This window comes from Sycon ciliatum, chromosome 4 (genome assembly GCF_964019385.1).
Source record: "Sycon ciliatum chromosome 4, ocSycCili1.1, whole genome shotgun sequence".
NCBI lineage: Eukaryota > Metazoa > Porifera > Calcarea > Leucosolenida > Sycettidae > Sycon > Sycon ciliatum.
This window is the reverse complement of record NC_088646.1, coordinates 39,154,489-39,172,863: the sequence shown is the minus strand read 5'-3', so window position 1 is coordinate 39,172,863 and position 18,375 is coordinate 39,154,489. Positions and strand designations below refer to the sequence as shown.

At 48.0% G+C, this 18,375-nt stretch overlaps 1 protein-coding gene and 2 long non-coding RNA genes across 3 annotated transcripts in view; 2 read left to right on the top strand and 1 right to left on the bottom strand.

Annotated features, from left to right (window-relative positions):
* LOC135816089 (uncharacterized) overlaps positions 1-1,790 on the top strand; it is a 6,250-nt gene extending 4,460 nt beyond the window's left edge. The window contains exon 2 of the long non-coding RNA XR_010553353.1: positions 40-1,790. This is a non-coding gene — a long non-coding RNA (uncharacterized LOC135816089). The remainder of the gene's footprint in view (positions 1-39) is intronic.
* A 664-nt stretch (positions 1,791-2,454) lies between these two features.
* LOC135816088 (protein phosphatase 1 regulatory subunit 12A-like) lies at positions 2,455-7,252 on the bottom strand. The gene has a single exon (XM_065329458.1). It carries the CDS (start codon positions 6,597-6,599, stop codon positions 3,273-3,275), a length of 3,327 nt encoding a protein of 1,108 aa, XP_065185530.1. The 5' UTR covers positions 6,600-7,252; the 3' UTR covers positions 2,455-3,272.
* Positions 7,253-10,599: 3,347 nt separating this feature from the next.
* Positions 10,600-11,477, top strand: LOC135813717 (uncharacterized). The gene is made up of 2 exons (XR_010553107.1): positions 10,600-10,666; positions 11,069-11,477. It is a non-coding gene; the product is annotated as an uncharacterized LOC135813717 (long non-coding RNA).
* The last annotated feature ends 6,898 nt before the right edge of the window (positions 11,478-18,375 follow it).

The window sequence follows — 18,375 nt, the reverse complement described above, 5'->3', positions numbered from 1 at the left end:
TTTTGTTGTTCACGGTTGCTGTTGTTGTTGTTGTTACAGGCATCCTAACACAGGATTCAACCTACGGATTGAGCTGCACTTCGGTTAGGTAGTGAGTACACACCGTGCACCACTGTGGGCGAGCAAAGAGAGACGGTCCCATAGAATTCGGCAGCAGCGACAACACGACTGCAAGCTGCACATCGCTAGCAGTATGTCTGTTGTGTCGGAGCAGTGGAGAAGAAGCAAGCAGTATGAGCTGGAGGACCCAAAATGGCAGCACGAGACTGCCTGGAATGCGCTGGACCATGCGTTTGCAATACTGCAGCTGGTAAGCGAGAACGTAGTGGCAGCACCTCGCTGCAGCCCCAGTCCCTCTTCGACTGCGTCCGCCTCCGCGGTTGAAACCAGCTATCGCCTTCAGGAGATGCTATCGTCTATTGGTGACACCTCCATGCAATGCACTGAACCGGAATCGAGTCTTGCCCGGCTGTCATTTCTGCAAGTTGCTGAACCAACTCACTTGCCTGTATTGACTGACAACGATAAGTCACCGTCTCAACCTCAACAGGCCCAAGGCACGGGCTCAGCACAAGATTCCACGGACCCACTGACAGAATCGACCAGCCAATCCAAGTCCGTAGATAGTCCGGCAGTGGGTGTCGCTATGGCCGCCGCATTCGGCGATTCAACAAAGCCAGCAGTTCTTACCGAGCCTTCTGTTGAGCATGCGTAAGTGACACGTTCTTCCCATACGTGACCATACCTGCCGGCTATCGTTCACACATCGCAGAGACTGAACAAGACTAATCCATGTACTGAAAGGCAGTAGGATTCTATGATAGGATAAGAAACATTCACTACACTTATCGATACTGTAACTCCGCCGAGGATATATGAACGGTTATACAGAGGGATTGTTCATCATTTGGACTGGATCCTGCATATTGTTTGTTGTCGCAGTCATCGTTCTGCAGTTGGTGATTGCGGAAGCTGTTTGCTGACATTATGCCTATGGTTTGTGTGAGTTGTAACCAGCTCTGTCCAGGGTCTATTTGTGAGACAGTGTTTTAACATGCAGCCGACCCATGCCGCACAGTTATGCTCTTCTTACAGTAGCTTGCACTGCTTTGTGAGCAGCTGAGCGTCGGTGATATGCACTGGCAGCTCACTACATGTACTTCAAACTAGCACTTGAACATGGTAGCAATTGCTAGCTCCATGATCCCATACCTACATAGCAGCCATACAAGTATTGTATAAGTGTAATAGGATTCGACTGTGGTGTTCTTGCACATGTACAATGTACACACATACCTTTACACAAGATTCAGATTGACATTTTAGTAGTGCTGCACTGTGAATGTTACTGGTTGGGTAGCGCCATAATAATATTATTATGATGACTGATCTCTAGGTTTTGGCACATGTGCAGCCCATGGCTACACAGACCAATATGGTCTATTGCTTATCTGCTTGTTGTATTTTGATCGCGTATCTGCTTGTTGTATTTTCTACTTCACGTTCTGCTCGATCCTGGCTGGCTGATGTTCTGTTGCCCTTGATTTGTCGTACAATATCGAATATTACATTGTCGATGATAATTGGACGAATTGTGCAGTTCAATTATAGATGCAATCAACCACACGAGCCACCATGCGGGCAGATTCATAGCAATAAAGAATAACTATTGTTGTGCATGCCTAACAAATTACCATTGCTTTGTCTTCCTTGCGGCATAGCCAGTGGAACCGTTATCCAGGCGTGTGTGTGCTTGTCAGCTGAGCACATACTGCTGTGGAGAAATCTCAGCACAACAAAACTTTATGTCTGCACCGGCGTTGACGTAGACCATCTGTATTGCGATGGTGTGCAGTGCGTAAGGGCTATCCACTTTGCTGGCCCTGGTATACCATGGTATACAAGTAGAGTATAATATTATGCGAGTACACAGACACGTCCAACTGATTCTGGATACACAATGATTTTCATTGCACACCACGGTGTTTGGAAAGAAAAGCATTGTGAGTGTCACTGCCAGTGCAGGCATACCCAACCCAACAACCTCACACTCTAATCTTTGTAGTGGTACTTCAATCAGGAAACCAGGGCAATTGAGTACTATGGGAGTGGGGAAGCCTTGGTGCATGTGCTGTTTGGTGGTGCTGTCAACAACTAAGTCACTTTTGTTCCAGAGTCTATTAGTTATTAGTTCTCCTCGGCCATACACCAAAATAACATGACAGTACATGTATTTGACAAGCGGCCATTGTTCCACAATACCCCTGCAATGTACACGGCAGACCCGGACTTTCCCACCATACCAGTTGCACTGAGGAGATGTATAAAATGCCATTGCCTGCTCTCAAATCTACAACTACCGAGTATCTACACTGAGCGCACACTGCCAAAATATCTTTGCCCCGGTTATGTCCCCGCACACGGTACAGGTACCAGACACAGCACACAGTAAAGTTGGTTGATAAGACAGTGACTCTGCATACAATGCACTTAGTTTCATCAAATGCATCTCCAAAAGTGCCTTGAAGCTGGTGAAAATGGACAAAATCATGAAACACATGCTGACATTTTTACCAAGACCTTCTCGCAGACAAGACAATGCAATCATGTGCATGGTGTAATGCAGTGATACACAACGCCAACTTCTCTGTGACAGGCTCATATAATAGGTTTCTGTTCGTTTTCAGCGTGACATTTCAAGGAATCTTGTTCGGGCAAAACGGCGCTTCAAGGTTGGATGAGCAAAAAGCGATAGCAATCTGTAGAAAAAGGTGATCTGTACGCTAGCGTCTGTGAGAAAAACGAAGTAAAAACCGTAGTATCTGGGAGTATCATAACTTAATTTGTTGCTGGAGACTCATAGTGCTACAAAACTCAATGAAGATCAAGCTGTCTGACAAACACACACACACACACACACACACACACACACACACACACACACACACACACACACACACACACACACACACACACACACACACACACAGGAATAATGGAAGATAAGTAGACTGGAATACCCCACCGAGAGAGTACTGCACCGGGGGATCACAAGATCAGAAAGATCACAACATGTCCATGTCGGCGTACAGTTCGGCGGCGTGCAGCTCTGGCCGGCAGAGGACAATCCGGCCGGCAGCCTGCTGAGGAAGACCAGAGTTCGGCGGCGTGCAGCTCTGGCCGGCAGAGGACAATCCGGCCGGCAGAGGAAGACCAGAGTGGCAGAGATCAGAGCATTCACTGTTCCCCAAACAGATCTTAGGATTGTGTTGTTAGAGGGCTGTGCTGTAAGTGCGACGTGTGTTCTGCCTACTCATGGCCTTGCGGAGCACAAGTTTGACTTGGTCACTGGTTGCCACGTCCAGTGGTGATTGGTCATTATCATCAACGAAGAAAGGCTTCAGACCAAAGTCGAGTAGCTTCTCGATAATGTCTACGTGACCACTACGTGCGGCTATGTGTAGCAGTGTGCAGCCATCGTCCTCAACTTCGTAGGCAACGTCGGACGGAGTGGCATCCTCCAGCAAGAGATCTACTTTAGCAGAATCATGCTGGGAAATGGCGTCGACAAGTGATCGAACCAGCTCTTGCTTGTCGGCCGCTTTCCTTGGCAATGAATCAGCAGCAGATGCCGCAGCCCCCGCCGACTCATCTTCCATATCGTCACCATCGCCGTCGTCGTCATGTGCCTCACTGTTATTGTCCTCCACATCGCTTTCACGGCTACGGACGTAATCTTCCTCTTCCTCGGACTCGGCGTCCAGGTCTGAGTCGTCCTCTCCGTCGCAGTTGTCACTATCACTATCAGTATCAACATCAGCATCAGCTGCTGAGCTGGGCACAAGCTGTATGGAGCGATAGGCGTCACCCATCGCCTTGCTCAGGACTAGCCGGACGTTGTCGTTGCTGGCCAGCTCGTACGCCGTCTTCTTCTCCTTCTTCGTCTTTGTCCACGGATCCGCACCGTTTTCCAGCAGTAGATGTGTGACCGGCACGGTACCTTCCGTCGCGGCTGCATGCAGTGCCGTCCAGCCATCGCTGTCGCGCTGCTCCACACGAGCACCCCGGGCCAGTAGGAGCTTGACAATCTCCCGCTGCCGCTCCAGCACTGCCGAGTGCAGCGGTGTCAGTCCGTTGTCGAGTAGAGCGTCAGCCGCTATGGCGCCGGACACCAGGAGGCCGCGGACCTCCTCAATGTCGCCGTCGTGGATGGCATCTGCCAGCAGGACTTCGGCGGGAAAGGACACGCTTTTCTTGCGAGCTAGCTTACTTGCTCTGGTGCCTCTACTGGCAGCATCACTACCAGCGCCTCTAGCCTTGCTGCTGGTGTCATACTCACTCACTGATGCCTGACGCAGTAAAGACTTGAGGGGTTTCCCCTGCGTGGAGGGCTTGTTTGGTTTGACTTGCCTGGCGGGAGCGACCCATCCCATATCCACCTCACTGACAGTGTTACGTCTTGATATTGCTTTGCCAGTCCCTAAGTAGTCACTTGAAAGGACTTGATGACGCGCATAAGGACCCCTCTTGCCCAAGCTGCTAATCGGGTAGTTGGTGGATGTCATTGGCTTTGTAGTAGTATGGTTGGTGGGGTAGTGAACAACCCCTACGCGACGACGGACTGCCTCCATAGCTGCAGTTGTACTAGTCGGGTGGGTGCTGCGAGGAGCTGGTTCCTGCGTGTTATCTTCGTCCTCCTGGCTGTCCTCGTCCTCGTCACTGGCATTGACACATGATGTCACGGCCTGCTGTTCCTCTTCCACGTCATGGCCACTGGCATCTGTCTTGTGTTTCTGACACGGGCTGTCTAGGGCAATGCTCTTGTTGCCATCAGCTGCCACAGTGTCACTAGACGTTGCGCTGAGGTCACTGGCTGATGTCAGCCCAACGCTGTCAACACTGGATAGAAGACGTTGTCGGTTCAGCGTCGACTCCTGAACAAATCTGTCGCAGGCAAACGTTGCTGGCAAGTCATTCGCGACGTCTCCGTCGTTCCTCCAAGTACTGTAACTGGTGTTGTGTTGCGAGTGCGAGATGTTGACTGACTCCAAAGAGCATGACACAAGTTGATGCAGTGTGTCATCGCAACTGAACAAGGAGGAAAATGATGATGCCCGTGCCAAAACCTCTGCAGCAATGGATTCGGCGTCAGACTCGGCCGCGTGGATAGTTTCATCGCTGCTACTGCCACAGGCCAAGTCCTCTGCCAGATACTGTTCCTCGTCCTCATCAACAAGTGATTCTACCAGCGTTTCCTGTGATTGTGACTTCTGCTGCTGTTGTTCAAGTCGTCGAGGTGGAGGTGCTTCAGCAACCACACAGGGCGCTGTCTCTTGCTCACGTGATGCTGCTGCCGCTGTTGCTGCTGCAGGCTGAACGTCTGCACTGATGTCTTCACTACTACTACTACTAGTAGCACTGCAAGTGCCAATACTGGCCACTGGGGTGTTGGCAAGCCAATTGCCTTCAAGTGATACCTGTTCACCACATGGGCATTTGTGGAGGCAAGAAGGCCTATCAGCTCTGCTGTCCAGCCCTTGGGATGACGGATCACCTACAACCTGGTTGTCATTGGCTGCCTCTGATGGCCCACATCTCTGTGCCACAGGCTGATCTCTGCCAGAACAACTGTCAGGCGTACTGTCAATGCTCGAGTCTGAAATGAAAACATGTTCCACTTGCCTCAGCTGCTGGTGACCAGCTCCTGAACGTCGAATGACCGGTACAACTTTGCGCTCTTTTGAAATGACACAGTCGTACTGGACATGATGCACGGTCGCACCCCTAATTCTACTCACATCATCGACTTCTATGACACGCACTAGCTGGGCACGCAACGGTAGCAGCGCTGGACTTCCTGTCCGCTCGTCTCTCTCGTAGCTGCTTCGTGCAGTCCTACTGCCGGAGTCGTGTAGAGGAGACTCACTATCCACAGTGCCCTCGTCAGTAGAGCTAAACGACTGCGTGGAGTGAAGCGATAATCTGTCTTCATCTTCGCTTAGTGAACCTACAGACGATGATGTTCCGTAATCCGAGTCACCAGCACGATCACACAAATCTTCAGAGCGGCCAATCCACGTTAGCGGATTGGGCATGGCCAACCCGACCAGGCCCGCTCTGGCCATTGCTTGAAAGATCACGTCTTGCAGAAGAGGATCCTCGCATCTGTCCATGGGTAAATGACCTTCTTTGTCGAGTGCGGCCAAATTAGCACCTTCATTGATTAGCCAGCAAGCGATGGAGGTGCTGCTGACCATCGCGGCAGTGTGCAGTAACGTACAACCTTCCTCATCTCTCACGCCGATATCACCGCCGTGACGAACGAGTAGCTGCAGTAACGCCAAGCCTTGGCGTACGAAAATAGCCTGGTGCAGCACGGTCAGGCCTTCGTCATCCAAGCATTTCAGCTCATCTCGAACAATTGCCTGTTGGTCTGCCAGCTGCATCAGACAGACCTCGGTCTCTGCAAGGCTTCCCTCCTTGACGGCTTGTCGTAGCTGTATTTTACACTGTTGCACCGGCGTGGACGATGGCAACGATGAACATAGATTGTCGGCTGATCCAGCAACCGGCTGGGCTCGTTCACACTCCAACGACATCCTGGCAGCGGCGGCACACACGTACAAAACACAAACCACGAGCGAGGTTACTTCTCTCCGAGTAACTCAGAAACTGCGCATCGATTCCACATTCGAACACTGGTAAAAAACCGCGGTCAGTTCATTGAATCATTCACTGCACTGCACTGCCTATGTTAACAACTACTTCTTGTCCCAGACGAGCGCACTGAGAGAAACCCATGAATCGGGTGAACTACTACAACAGCACAAAGCTAACTAAATATTTACTTGGCCGTTCGCTCGCACCAGGCCGCAGCGTGATTTGCAGGTTCAGCAAAGACGTGCTCCACTCGACGCTATACCGTATACGCTAGTAAGCAGTATTAGTACACGATCAGCATGCGCGCTAGTCGGACAAGAAAGACGAGAGCGCCCGACACACGACCTAACTGTAATCACTCCACACTGCGAGCGCACGTGAAACAGTCAACAACCCACTACGAGTGGTTCGGGCAACTCGTTCAGCTGAGTCAGGGCATGCAGTACATAAGATCTACCGCCTAGTACTGGCACTCACTGCCGAAATCTCTAATCTCGTTTGCTCCCCACTAGCACTCCGGCAAGACTGAAGTCTGCGCTGCGCGCATCCCGAAAGAAATAGGTTCCGATACTGGCGATCGATTGCCTACGGAATACGGACATGGTCGACCCCACCGGTACCGCGGTCAGGATCTAGGAGCTAACGATAGCTACGTGTACAGCGAAGTCAGCGTAGGTCTATGAGTATGACTTATGACTAATATGAGGCTCCGTATTTTTGACTACTACCGCAGTACCGGTACTAGTACATCAGTCACGCAGTCTGCGATGAGGGTTGCAGCCTGCAGGCTAGTACATAAAAAATAATAATGCACCGTTTCTGAACGCCCCGATCGAACCCGTCCCCGTCGTATCAAGCCCTACACAGCACACTACACTACTGTCAGTAGTGACTGCCTGCAGCTGTGCATGTGACAGACTCAGTATGCATGCTGGCTGTAGAGTGTAGCACGATCATCTACTCGCGCGAGCTACATGTATGTACCGGTATACAGTAGATCTGATGCGACGGATCCCAGAGCGTATCGGTAGGCACGTGCGAGCACCGTCACAGTCGACTAGTTACTAGTAATACTAATAGTAGTCGTTGTACATGTGACGAGCGTGCACGTGCATGTGTGACTGAGTCACAGCGAGTGTGTGATCGTGACTGATGCCGCACGTGGTTGTTTGCAAACCACTATTAAGTATTATGACTACACTCTACACTACACTGTAGTGTAGAGTGTAGTCCTATCGTCGAGCTAGTGCAGTAGTGGTGACTGTACTCATGGTACTCCACTCCAGTCATGTAGTCGACTGCAGTACAGTACAGAGTTAAGTAGTCATGTAGACTTGTAGTGCACATAATCTGTGTGTACAGAAACTATCTTATTCTCAGTACACTGTCACTGGTCTGTATCTGGGAACGAACGATGTACGAGGGCGTTTGTGGGGCTACTCCAACTCCAAGTCCAAAGTCCAAGTCAGTGGGCGCTCGTATGTAGAAATAAAACTACAGTACAGACGATCTTCAGCAGAGTACATCTACAAGGCAGTCGGTACACCGCGATCTGTACAGTGTGCTGCTGTGTGTGATCTCATTTTTCTGTTTTAGACATACATGTACATGTAGTATACGATGTACAGTCATGTACCATGATGTACAGTGCCCACACACACTGGGCCACAGTCCCACATAGACTTTTGAGTGTGACCAGTGGTGTCCACGAGTATGTGTTGAGGTCGGGCGCCACACCAGGCCAGGGTTGGTTGGACTACATGTACCTGAGTTTCCCTGTTATCAATCATGGTTATGTGTCTTGCACCACTATAATTTAGTATAAACTAGTATAAAGTACATGTATAATAAAGTACACAATCATGTAGTAGCTATCATGTGTACACGTGTACTAGTATTCGTAGCGGTACATAGCGTTTCGCGCGAGAGGACAGGTCGACGGGTCACTCATACCGCGGCACGGGTAGATTTTCAGTCTTTCAAGACTTCACATCGCTGGGGATACAGGGGGATTACAGCCAATTATTTTTACACTGTAGATGACTCCCTGCCCCTGCTTTTCATGGTGTTACCATTGCCATTGCTTTCCAACACTCAACAGAGGGTGTCAGTCACACGTACAATCTACGCGTACGTCTCGCATCTACCAGGTACTAGGTCTACACGTACACACGCTGCGCATACTGACATAGCATATGCACGTGGCCGTGGGTCGACCGGTGCGCGGTCTGCGGAGCGAGTTCTTGACATGTGTCCCTGGCGGCCTAGCGCCTGGGGCTAAGATTAGAAGAATAATCACGTGCACGGTGCTAATGACCCCGCGATCGGCCCTGGCCTAGCCTGGATCGTCCTTGTCGTGGCTGGGGCTGCTGCATGTGACGATGGCTCTCGTCTAGGGAGGATAGTCGGCTGAGAAAGAGGAGATGAGGAAGGTAAGCATGTGGAGAGTTTTGTGCACCTAAACTGTCCTTGTCACATACTGTACAATGTACGGAGAGGAGTGGCCAAAATGCTACGTGAAAGAGGAGTTTGGATTTCGCTACAAAGATGTCACACCAAATATGCACATCATTGACCAAGATGTTACAGGTGAAGAAGGAAAACATCGTCTTGCGCATACTGAGTATGGGTGTGACGGAGAGAGATACCAGCTCCAGTTCACAGTTTAGAGTTGTGTTCTTGTGGTGCACGATCCAAGGCACATGGCAGGTTGTGCGGACCTGCCTGGCTCGGCGCTACCGATCACTCATCAGTGCGCGAATAGCGAACCACACGTACAACGCGGACGGTGTGGACACAGGATATGGATGCGTCCTAGTACAATGTATTCCGAAAAAAAACGATTGCATGCTGTCGCAAACGTGCAGCTGCTACTAGTACTAGTAGCAGCAAACATTGTATACTTAATAACTTATGATTGTAGTACATAGTCATTTGACTTTGTAAATACTTGAAAGACTACAAAGTACAAGGCAGTGCGGAGAAGGGTAGAGCCAAGGAACTGTCCAGCCCACGCCCAGACAGTAAAAGTGTTATTCTCAGATACCAACGTCGTTGTTCTGCACTGGTAACGCACGCCTACTGCATGACTACAATTTTTTGTTTTTGTTACGGGGTAACGGCCTCCTTTACGGGCAAAATAAAGTCATGTAATGATGTAGACATGACTACAACTACATACAGGACCGTGATTCTTTATACGTCTCTCAGTGAGGCCTTGAGTTGAGCAGTTGAAGTAATAAACAGTTGATGGGGTGCGATTGTTCCACCTTCGTGTCAAGCACTACATTGTGGCTCATAAACTCACACCTTTGATACAATGACTGTAGTACTAGTACTATGCATAACAACAATCAGCAAGTATGCTTTCGCTTTGAGCCCGGCCCAATAGCATTATTTGTTCTCGAGTGTGTCAAGGAAGGCTTGACGAGACACTGTTCGCGAACAGGCAAATGAGTTGTTAGAACAGAGATAGAGGAAGTCCGGGGACAACAGTGTTATGTTACTATGTACAGAGGACTTGAGATAGCAAATTGTCCGCTGACTTCTGGACTGAGCAACGGAAATAAAATGATTTGATTGCTAAAACATTATTTTCAAGAACTAACATTCTGCCCCGGGACAATGACAGGTAGTTAGAGGCAAGAGCGAAGAAATCATGGTTGTTCAGTTGACTACTACTACTAGTGGGACGTGCAAGATGGCGTGAGAACACGCACGCGCACCTGCTCATTCGACAATCGACTTGAGTGCGTCCTCTGATCGACAGCAGGTATTACGGTAGGCTCCTTCACTGAACGTCCTTCCGGAAAATGCTATTACAGCGGACAGCAGATCACAGAAGTTACATAGCAAACTCATAATAGCCAGCTGCTGTCACTGTAGGAAGGCAGGATGCATGCGACAGGAAATTTCTCCTGATCACGTGGAATTTGTACAGCCCCACCGGTGGCGGATTTTCTCAAACAACTCCCAGTTTTCTGTTACCTGGACTGGGAGAGACGAGGTGAGTTGATCGTGAAGAGGAAGCTGACCACACCACACACTAAGGCCGGCAGTACTAGTCTTTCCTTCATGCATCGGAGTAGAATGAAGCTAGAGCTAAGATCAGGCTTGAAAAGAAAGTTTGTCAAGCAGTGGATTAGCCCAGTTGGCGTAGGATACTCTTGCCATGGCAAATCACGGCCCGTGTGCGTGTGTATGTGTGTGTGGTGCATGTGTGTGTGTGTGTGGTGCATGTGTGTGTGTGTGTGTGTGTGTGTGTGTGTGTATAATGGTGTAATCCCAGCACAAGTTGCTATGTCTAACATAGCTGTTCGCTATCATCGCTTCCGCGATGGGCAGGTTTGAGGTCTGAGGTGTGTGTATGTGCAAGTGTTTGTGTGTGCTCGTGTGCCGCAAATGACAGGGTCCTAAGGATATCCACATTGATTATTTCTATTTTTGTGGAGGAGAGCAGAAGATGACTGCCCATGCTGTCAGGGAGAGTTCCCAGTGGATCTTGTGTAACTGAACAGTCAAGCCTGAGGGTCGCACCAAATGACCAAGTCCAAGGCAACTGACATCCATCACCACCGTGGCCGTGGCGATAACAATGTGTACTGAATGCAACTGTTACTTGTAAGGAACACCACTAACGTAAAATTGCTTCGCAAAATTATTTGCTTGGCACGTGATCCGGGTAATGGTCTTATGACTTACATGTACATGTACATGTAATTATTGTATTGAATAATGTATCTCATTCTCTCAAGGTGAGTTTGACCAACACTTGGTACGTACTGCACTGACTCTTTGTGTGAGCAAGAGTAATCTTACCCTTGGCCTTGGAGTTGGAAGTAACTAACTTACTAGTACTACTACTAGTACTAACTTAGTACTAGTACTAGTAGTACTAGTTGGAGTCTTGGTGTGAGCCAGTGAGTGAGCAAGTGAAACAGTGTGAGTGACGCTGTCTGACAGTGACAGTGACAGTCATGATACCTAATCAGCACGGTGGGTCATTGCCAGTTACAAACGACACTGCACTAGGGACACGTACATGTATGATGTACAGTGAGTTGGTTCAGCTGCAGACTGCAGTCCCATGGCAGTGGGAACATCAGTTGTCCTGGTTGTCAATGTCAGGCTTGAGAAATCCCCAGGCTGTGCATATCACTAGCTTGACGCTAGTAACCATGGTCACATGACCAGTCTGAGACTTCAACGCACAACTCTTCCTGAAGTGCTGACACTACCGCAAAGTAATTAGTTATCATGATGGATATTATCCCACACGGTCGATCACGTATCGTTGTGGCAGATGCAGATACAAATGTAGCTCGCAGAATGTCATGCATGTGTTGGTACAGCATACAATTATGTGTGTCCGTGGTCAAAGGCATCTGCTGCTGTAGCTGAAAAAAAGTGTTGTGTGTGTGTGAGAGAGAGAGAGAGTGTGTGTGTGCGTGTGCGTGTGTGTGCGTGTGTGTGTGAGAGAGAGAGAGACAGAGAGAAGAGTCATGGACATGTCACTTCTCCTTCTTGAGTATATGTACATGTACATGTATACTCTGCAATCGTGTAAAAATTGTACTTACTGATGTCAGTTGGATACACTCATTGCCGTCTTCGTGATACCAGTACATACATGTACATGTATCACGAAGACGGCATGAGTACATGTACATTTCAGTAACCGTATGAACACTAAAAATAGCCTTTGTAATTTGTAGCCCAGTATTTTGCACATGCAAGGAAGGAGTCAAAACTCACAAAAGAACAGAGTGTACCGTGTCCTTGATACAGCTCAGCAGCTGCATTCTGACTCTTATCTGTGTGTCAGTGTCGGAAGAAGTGAAAAGGATGGAACCAAGCTAGACTAGAGCTTAGACACTACAATAATACACGTAGACGTCTTTACGTAGACAAGTGTCATGGCTCATGGTGATGTGTCATTGTCCGCACCTACACACACTGCAGTACGGGTACAGCACTGAGTCGGTATACTGTAAAATCGTGTATCAAACCATCTACTGAGTACCCAGTCTGGTACATTTCCTCTGGATACACGTTCCCAGACTGAGACAGTGCTCACTCTCTTGCTTTGCAACAAAATACCAGCCAACTGCCCAGCTGTGCTGCTGACACGGGTAGCCTTTTGGGGACTCTTTGCAATGAGTTACTGTTTGGTAACACAACCAGCACCCTGCAGTGAGACGTGTGCCCCGGAATACAGCGGCCGCACGCCGTTTACTAACTTTAGGCATCTCCAGCAGATCAATCTGTTCGATAATGGAACACTTTCAGCGGATACTAGCACTGCAAGATAAGATTCTGTCTGAAAATACAAGCACATTTTACAGGCTTGTCCGGAAATACACAAAGTACATGTTTTGACACAAAGTGCATGACTGTAAGAACGATGTCTGAGGTGCTTGGAAACACCGTTTTATAAGGCCCAATTCTAACATATCCACTTTTTGTTCCCTTTTTAGTGTTGTAGAGGTGTTGCACTGTGCTTGTAGCACGAGTCCACACACTGTGACACAGACTCTTGGTTATACAAGTACTGCCTTATCGGTAGATAAACAAAAATAATAATATGATCGTGCATTGTATTATTTGCCTGGAGACAAACGCAGGCTGATACAGTCGTGTCAGCACCATTTCCCCAGACTGACATTGCTTTGAGCACTCCCCATTGTCTGGATTTCCGGAACATGCCCTTTCATAGTAGTCTGTCTCGAACTGCACGGCAGCACCAGTTCGAGCCAGGGCGCACCTGCAGACTGTGGCAGTGGCACTTCTTAGCGCAGCTTGGATCCGTGTTTCTGTGATGTCTTGGATGACCTCTCCAGCACCCTCGAAGACCACCAGTGCCCACACTACGCCTGCTGTTATCAGCTTCAATCTTTGTGCAAAGAAAGACAATGGATCATTCGGAGTCAGAGGACATGCGGAACCCTCTGTTCTCAGCTAAACCGAAGACGAACATCTATACAGTAACTTAGTACCGGTATTATAATGTAGCACCATCAAAGATGCGGTGCGGAGTGGTAAGTGGACCTTCAAGTTTGCCAGATTTTAGGCTAGGGCGGAAACACCGAGGCAGCCTGAAGGGCAGCTATCTTTACACGTATGATGTAGGCCATTTCTGTGTCAGAGTCTAGTCGGCGTCCTTGGTCCCTTGGACTCCGACCCAAGTGAAGCTGAGGGTTGTTCAAAGACTAAAATTATAGAAGGCCGAGGAGGCACTTGCCATGGTAAAGTTATGCCTTATGCTGTAGACCTATTGCGAACTGTGTCTATATCTACATGTACATGATTGTACATGATTCAGCGAGTAGATCTACATGTACCCTTCGTGGACTGCGCTGATGAGTGATGGCATTGATCTCTAAAATGTACATGTACATGTACATGCCTCCAGTATAGTAAAATATCGGGTAGCAGCCTAGCAGGGGTCTGGTACATGGTGTACTCCTAGGTCGTCGTAAGTTCCTACAAGTCTTGGATCCTCTCCTTCCTTGCCGGCCTCAGAGTCAGAAGCATTATTATCGTTTGCTCCGCACCATGCATGGCACACGATTTGCTGAACTGAGTGGAAACAGCACAAAAATACAGTGAGTAGTGCATCAGAGGATTCCACATTGATGGGACGCACAAACCGGAACTTCTCTGCTGAAGAGCCAGCACTTAATTAACCCTGAACTATTTAACGCTGGCACTAACTCAATTAGACTACTATTGCACGAGCAACATACTAGATTAGTACTTGAAGTACAGCTAGAGATTGACCTCCTGAGTCCTCACTCACTCTATCAATATTCTATGAATATCCTGGTCTATGGTTATCCTGGCTCAGCCTCAGGCTACATGACTCTCTGACACTCTGAATTGGATTACTTTGCGGCCTGACACGATTCAGTTCGATTTTGTGGTGACCGTTTGTGGAGTGCGTCTCTCGTCCGCCTCAAGTTAGGTGTTCACAGACTCAGACTCAGAGCAGGATTTGCTCTGGCTCTAATCTGGGGAGGCCCAAGGCTAGGGCTCTACGAAGCGTACATCCTCCCCATACTGTCATGTGTCTAGGAGCTGCATACATGTACATGACTGGTATGATATATCCTAACATTGGTTCTAAAAACCAGTATTTAGTCTATTTTAGAGGAAGGTTGTAGTAAGGTCACTGTTTCCGAACACAGTGTCCTCCACCTTGTTTCATGCTGTCAATCTAACAATGTACATGACTGTATACATGTACGCCAGAGTCGTACCACCTACATGTAAGTCCTTGTGACTCACACCTACATGTAAGTCCTTGTGACTCACACCTACATGTACGTCATTGTACATGTATCCTACATGTAAGTCACAGAGAGGTTCCAGGCTGTCCAAGAGAGTGCTCATTTACCGAGAGGCAGAGCTACATGTAGTTCAAGCAATAAGAGGACAGAGAAAGTGTTTTTACTCTGAGTTTCACGCACTAAGCGATCATCAAAAACTTTCTGATGATCGCTTAGTGCGTGAAACTCAGAGTTTTCAAACACTTTCTCTGTCCTCTTATTGTTTGTATCCTAGGTCTACGATTACTGGCTCTCCTGGTAAAGACCAGATTTCACCATGCACAAGGAGCTCTGGAGCAATTAATTTCATTATTTGTTTGCTGAAAGTGCCAGAGCTACATCGCATAAGGAAGCTTATTATTTTAGGCACATACACACACACACCTATCACGAATATTAGCATTAGAGGCAGGAATCTGACGGTTTACGTAATCAACTATGTCCTTTCAAAGCACAGACATGGCACGACACAAAGTGCCTTGACATGATGGCCCATGTCTACCTTTGTAGTTCGCACCCTATATACAGAAGACTACAATGTAAGAGTTTAGCAAGTAAGACCCTACACCTACATTGTACATGTACATGCTCAGTGGCAATTAGAAGGTGTGGAATGTGATGATGCCCTAAACTTAGGCTAAATGAGCCACTCTCAGCACTCTGGGAAGGTATGACGCTTTTAATATGCGTAATGTTTGGATCTAGCATACATGTATCTTCGTTCACCATGACTGTGTTCTTGTTTACTGTCACTAATATCAGTCACTTTCAGTGTCTAGGTGCCCGATCGCCACTCAACATGCAACCATATTGCTTTGCTGTGAAAAGCAATACAATCTGCACATTCAAATGACCCCAGCAACCGCACAACCACACTAGCAGTAGCACACCAACCACTGGCTCTGGTCATTATGATCATGTACAGTCAGTCATGTGATTACCAGTATGGTGCGAGGCACTCTAAGCAGCTATCGTTGCCATACATTCCCTGCTAACGTGCTGCGCCCCGCCTACAAGTACAAGTACAAGTACATGACCGCAGTACAAGCGCTTGTTGTGGCACTGGCAGACGACTACAGTCATAGTCATCGTAGTTTAAGCCAGGATAATCACGTCGTCGTCACGTATCCATCCTACCCCATGCACTACAGCTGTAACATTTGATAATTATTTTAATGGTTATGCTGTGTGCAAACTGGGAAGGTGAAAATAAAACCATGTATTAAACTCATTGCCCAATACAATGATAGCTTCATGCATGTACTATGCGTGTATTCACTGTAGTGGAGTACACCTACACAGTCATGTGTAGAGTCCAGCGGATAATGCTCCGAAAATGTTCGTATAATGCTAACCATAATGCTCCAAAAACTGCCTTATAATGCTGATTATAATGCTTCAGCAAGGGATATAATGCTCTTGGTTTGGGACAAAAATGGAAGAAAGGCTGCACACCGACAAACTTCCAGGAAATTATGCATATCGTTGATCTGCATCTGAAGTTGCCACCTTATCTCTCACGAGCTCAACCACTTCTTAGCACTACAGTCGTCCCTCTCTAATCCGGCACTTTATAATCCAGCACCCTCGATAAACCAGCACAATTTTCAGTAGCCAAAATGTCCTCTTCAAGCACATTGCAGCAGTAAATCAGATTTGTTAATCCAGCACCCTCCCTAATCCAGCAGATTTTCGTGGCACAAATGGTGCCGGATTATAGAGGGACCACTGTATAAGACATGATCGCTTCTCCATTGATTGCTCTCCATTCTAACTTTGATGCAGGGTTGTGGCAGAATAGTCGGTGTATCAAATCTTTCCCCTAATTATCCATGTAGTGAGAGATGAAACCATTATTGCAGGTAGTCATTCATTGTTGGTGTAGTATCCCTGCCTTGCTAGTACTATGTAATATCTACTGACCTCTAATCATGTCACATGTACACGTACACGCACTGCATGACTCTTGTCACTCCTTTGCTGACAAGCCTGCAAAGCTAATTATTATAATCACTTCTCACCACTTGTGTTTCCCTTGCGCTTGCTGGATTGCATACTACATATCTTTGCTAGTTTAGATCATCACACCTACATTATGTACATGTAGAACTAACACCCACATGGTGTACTGTACCTCCCTGACCCTGACTGAGGTCATGAGCACAGACATGCCCCTTTCTAAATCCGGTTTGCATCCATTTGCTAATGCCCTCCCTGGCCTCTGTTCCCCTCCAAAGTTCCGTTTGCTTCTTTCATCCTTATACATTTAGATACTGTTGCTATGCCTTCCCAAGTTCTGTTTGGACTGACACAACAGACTTTTGCCCTTTTTCATGACTCATGGCTCATGCAGACGCTATGATGATCTCCTTCCTTTTCGCCCTATAAAAGCTGCCATGCTTTACTCATTTCTTCAGAGCAGAGCAGAACATAACAGAACAGAACAGAGTCCCTCCTGGCAGATTGAGCCGGAGCAGTTGTATTCCTTTCAGAGTCCCTCCAGGCAGATTGAGCCGGAGCAGTTGTATACATACATGTAACTCCAGGCAGATTGAGCCGGAGCAGTTGTATACATACATGTAACTTCAGGCAGATTGAGCCGAATAACATAATATTAGTCAGTCTTCTTGTGTGTGCCTCCTGATACCACTCGGCGACCTATTACACTGGTGGCAGCGGTGGTTCAATTTTATAATTGCTAGATTCGAACCAACCTAGTATCTGTATTACACTGGTGGCAGCGGTGGTTCAATTTTATAATTGCTAGATTCGAACCAACCTAGTATCTGTATTACACTGGTGGCAGCGGTGGTTAAAGTTAACGACGTTCCTTTGTAAGATTCGAACCTACCTATTACACTGGTGGCAGGCGTGGTTAAAGTTGTCCTTAGTCAATCGTTGTCGTCAGTTTCGTTATAAGTACCTATTACATTGATGGCAGCCTCGAACGATGAGCGGAAAGCACCGTTAATTGGCCCCCACCGCGGTTCTGAACCCATGACGATCTGACAACGATGCAGAATCTCGGTTCGCCAGTCCATCCGAACAGCAGATCGACGCTGCGACGCCCGCGTTCCGGCAAAGTGGATCACCATACTTCTCCAGCGAGCTCTCATGCCCTCCGGCATGTCCCTGTAGTACTACCGGTATATGTACGACCCAAGCGACGTCGGCCCTTTCGTCTTCGCCCATATTGTCGATACTGCAAGCAGATTGGCCATGCCATTGCGTATTGCTATCGTCGTCGCGATACACGGCACATCTTCCCTTCAACCCAGGTATGTCACCATTCCTGCTGTATCCCTACTCAATCATCAACCCGGTCAAATGCAACTGTTACTAGTACACATGCCACCCCTATCATGCCCGCTACGCCGCGTATCATGCA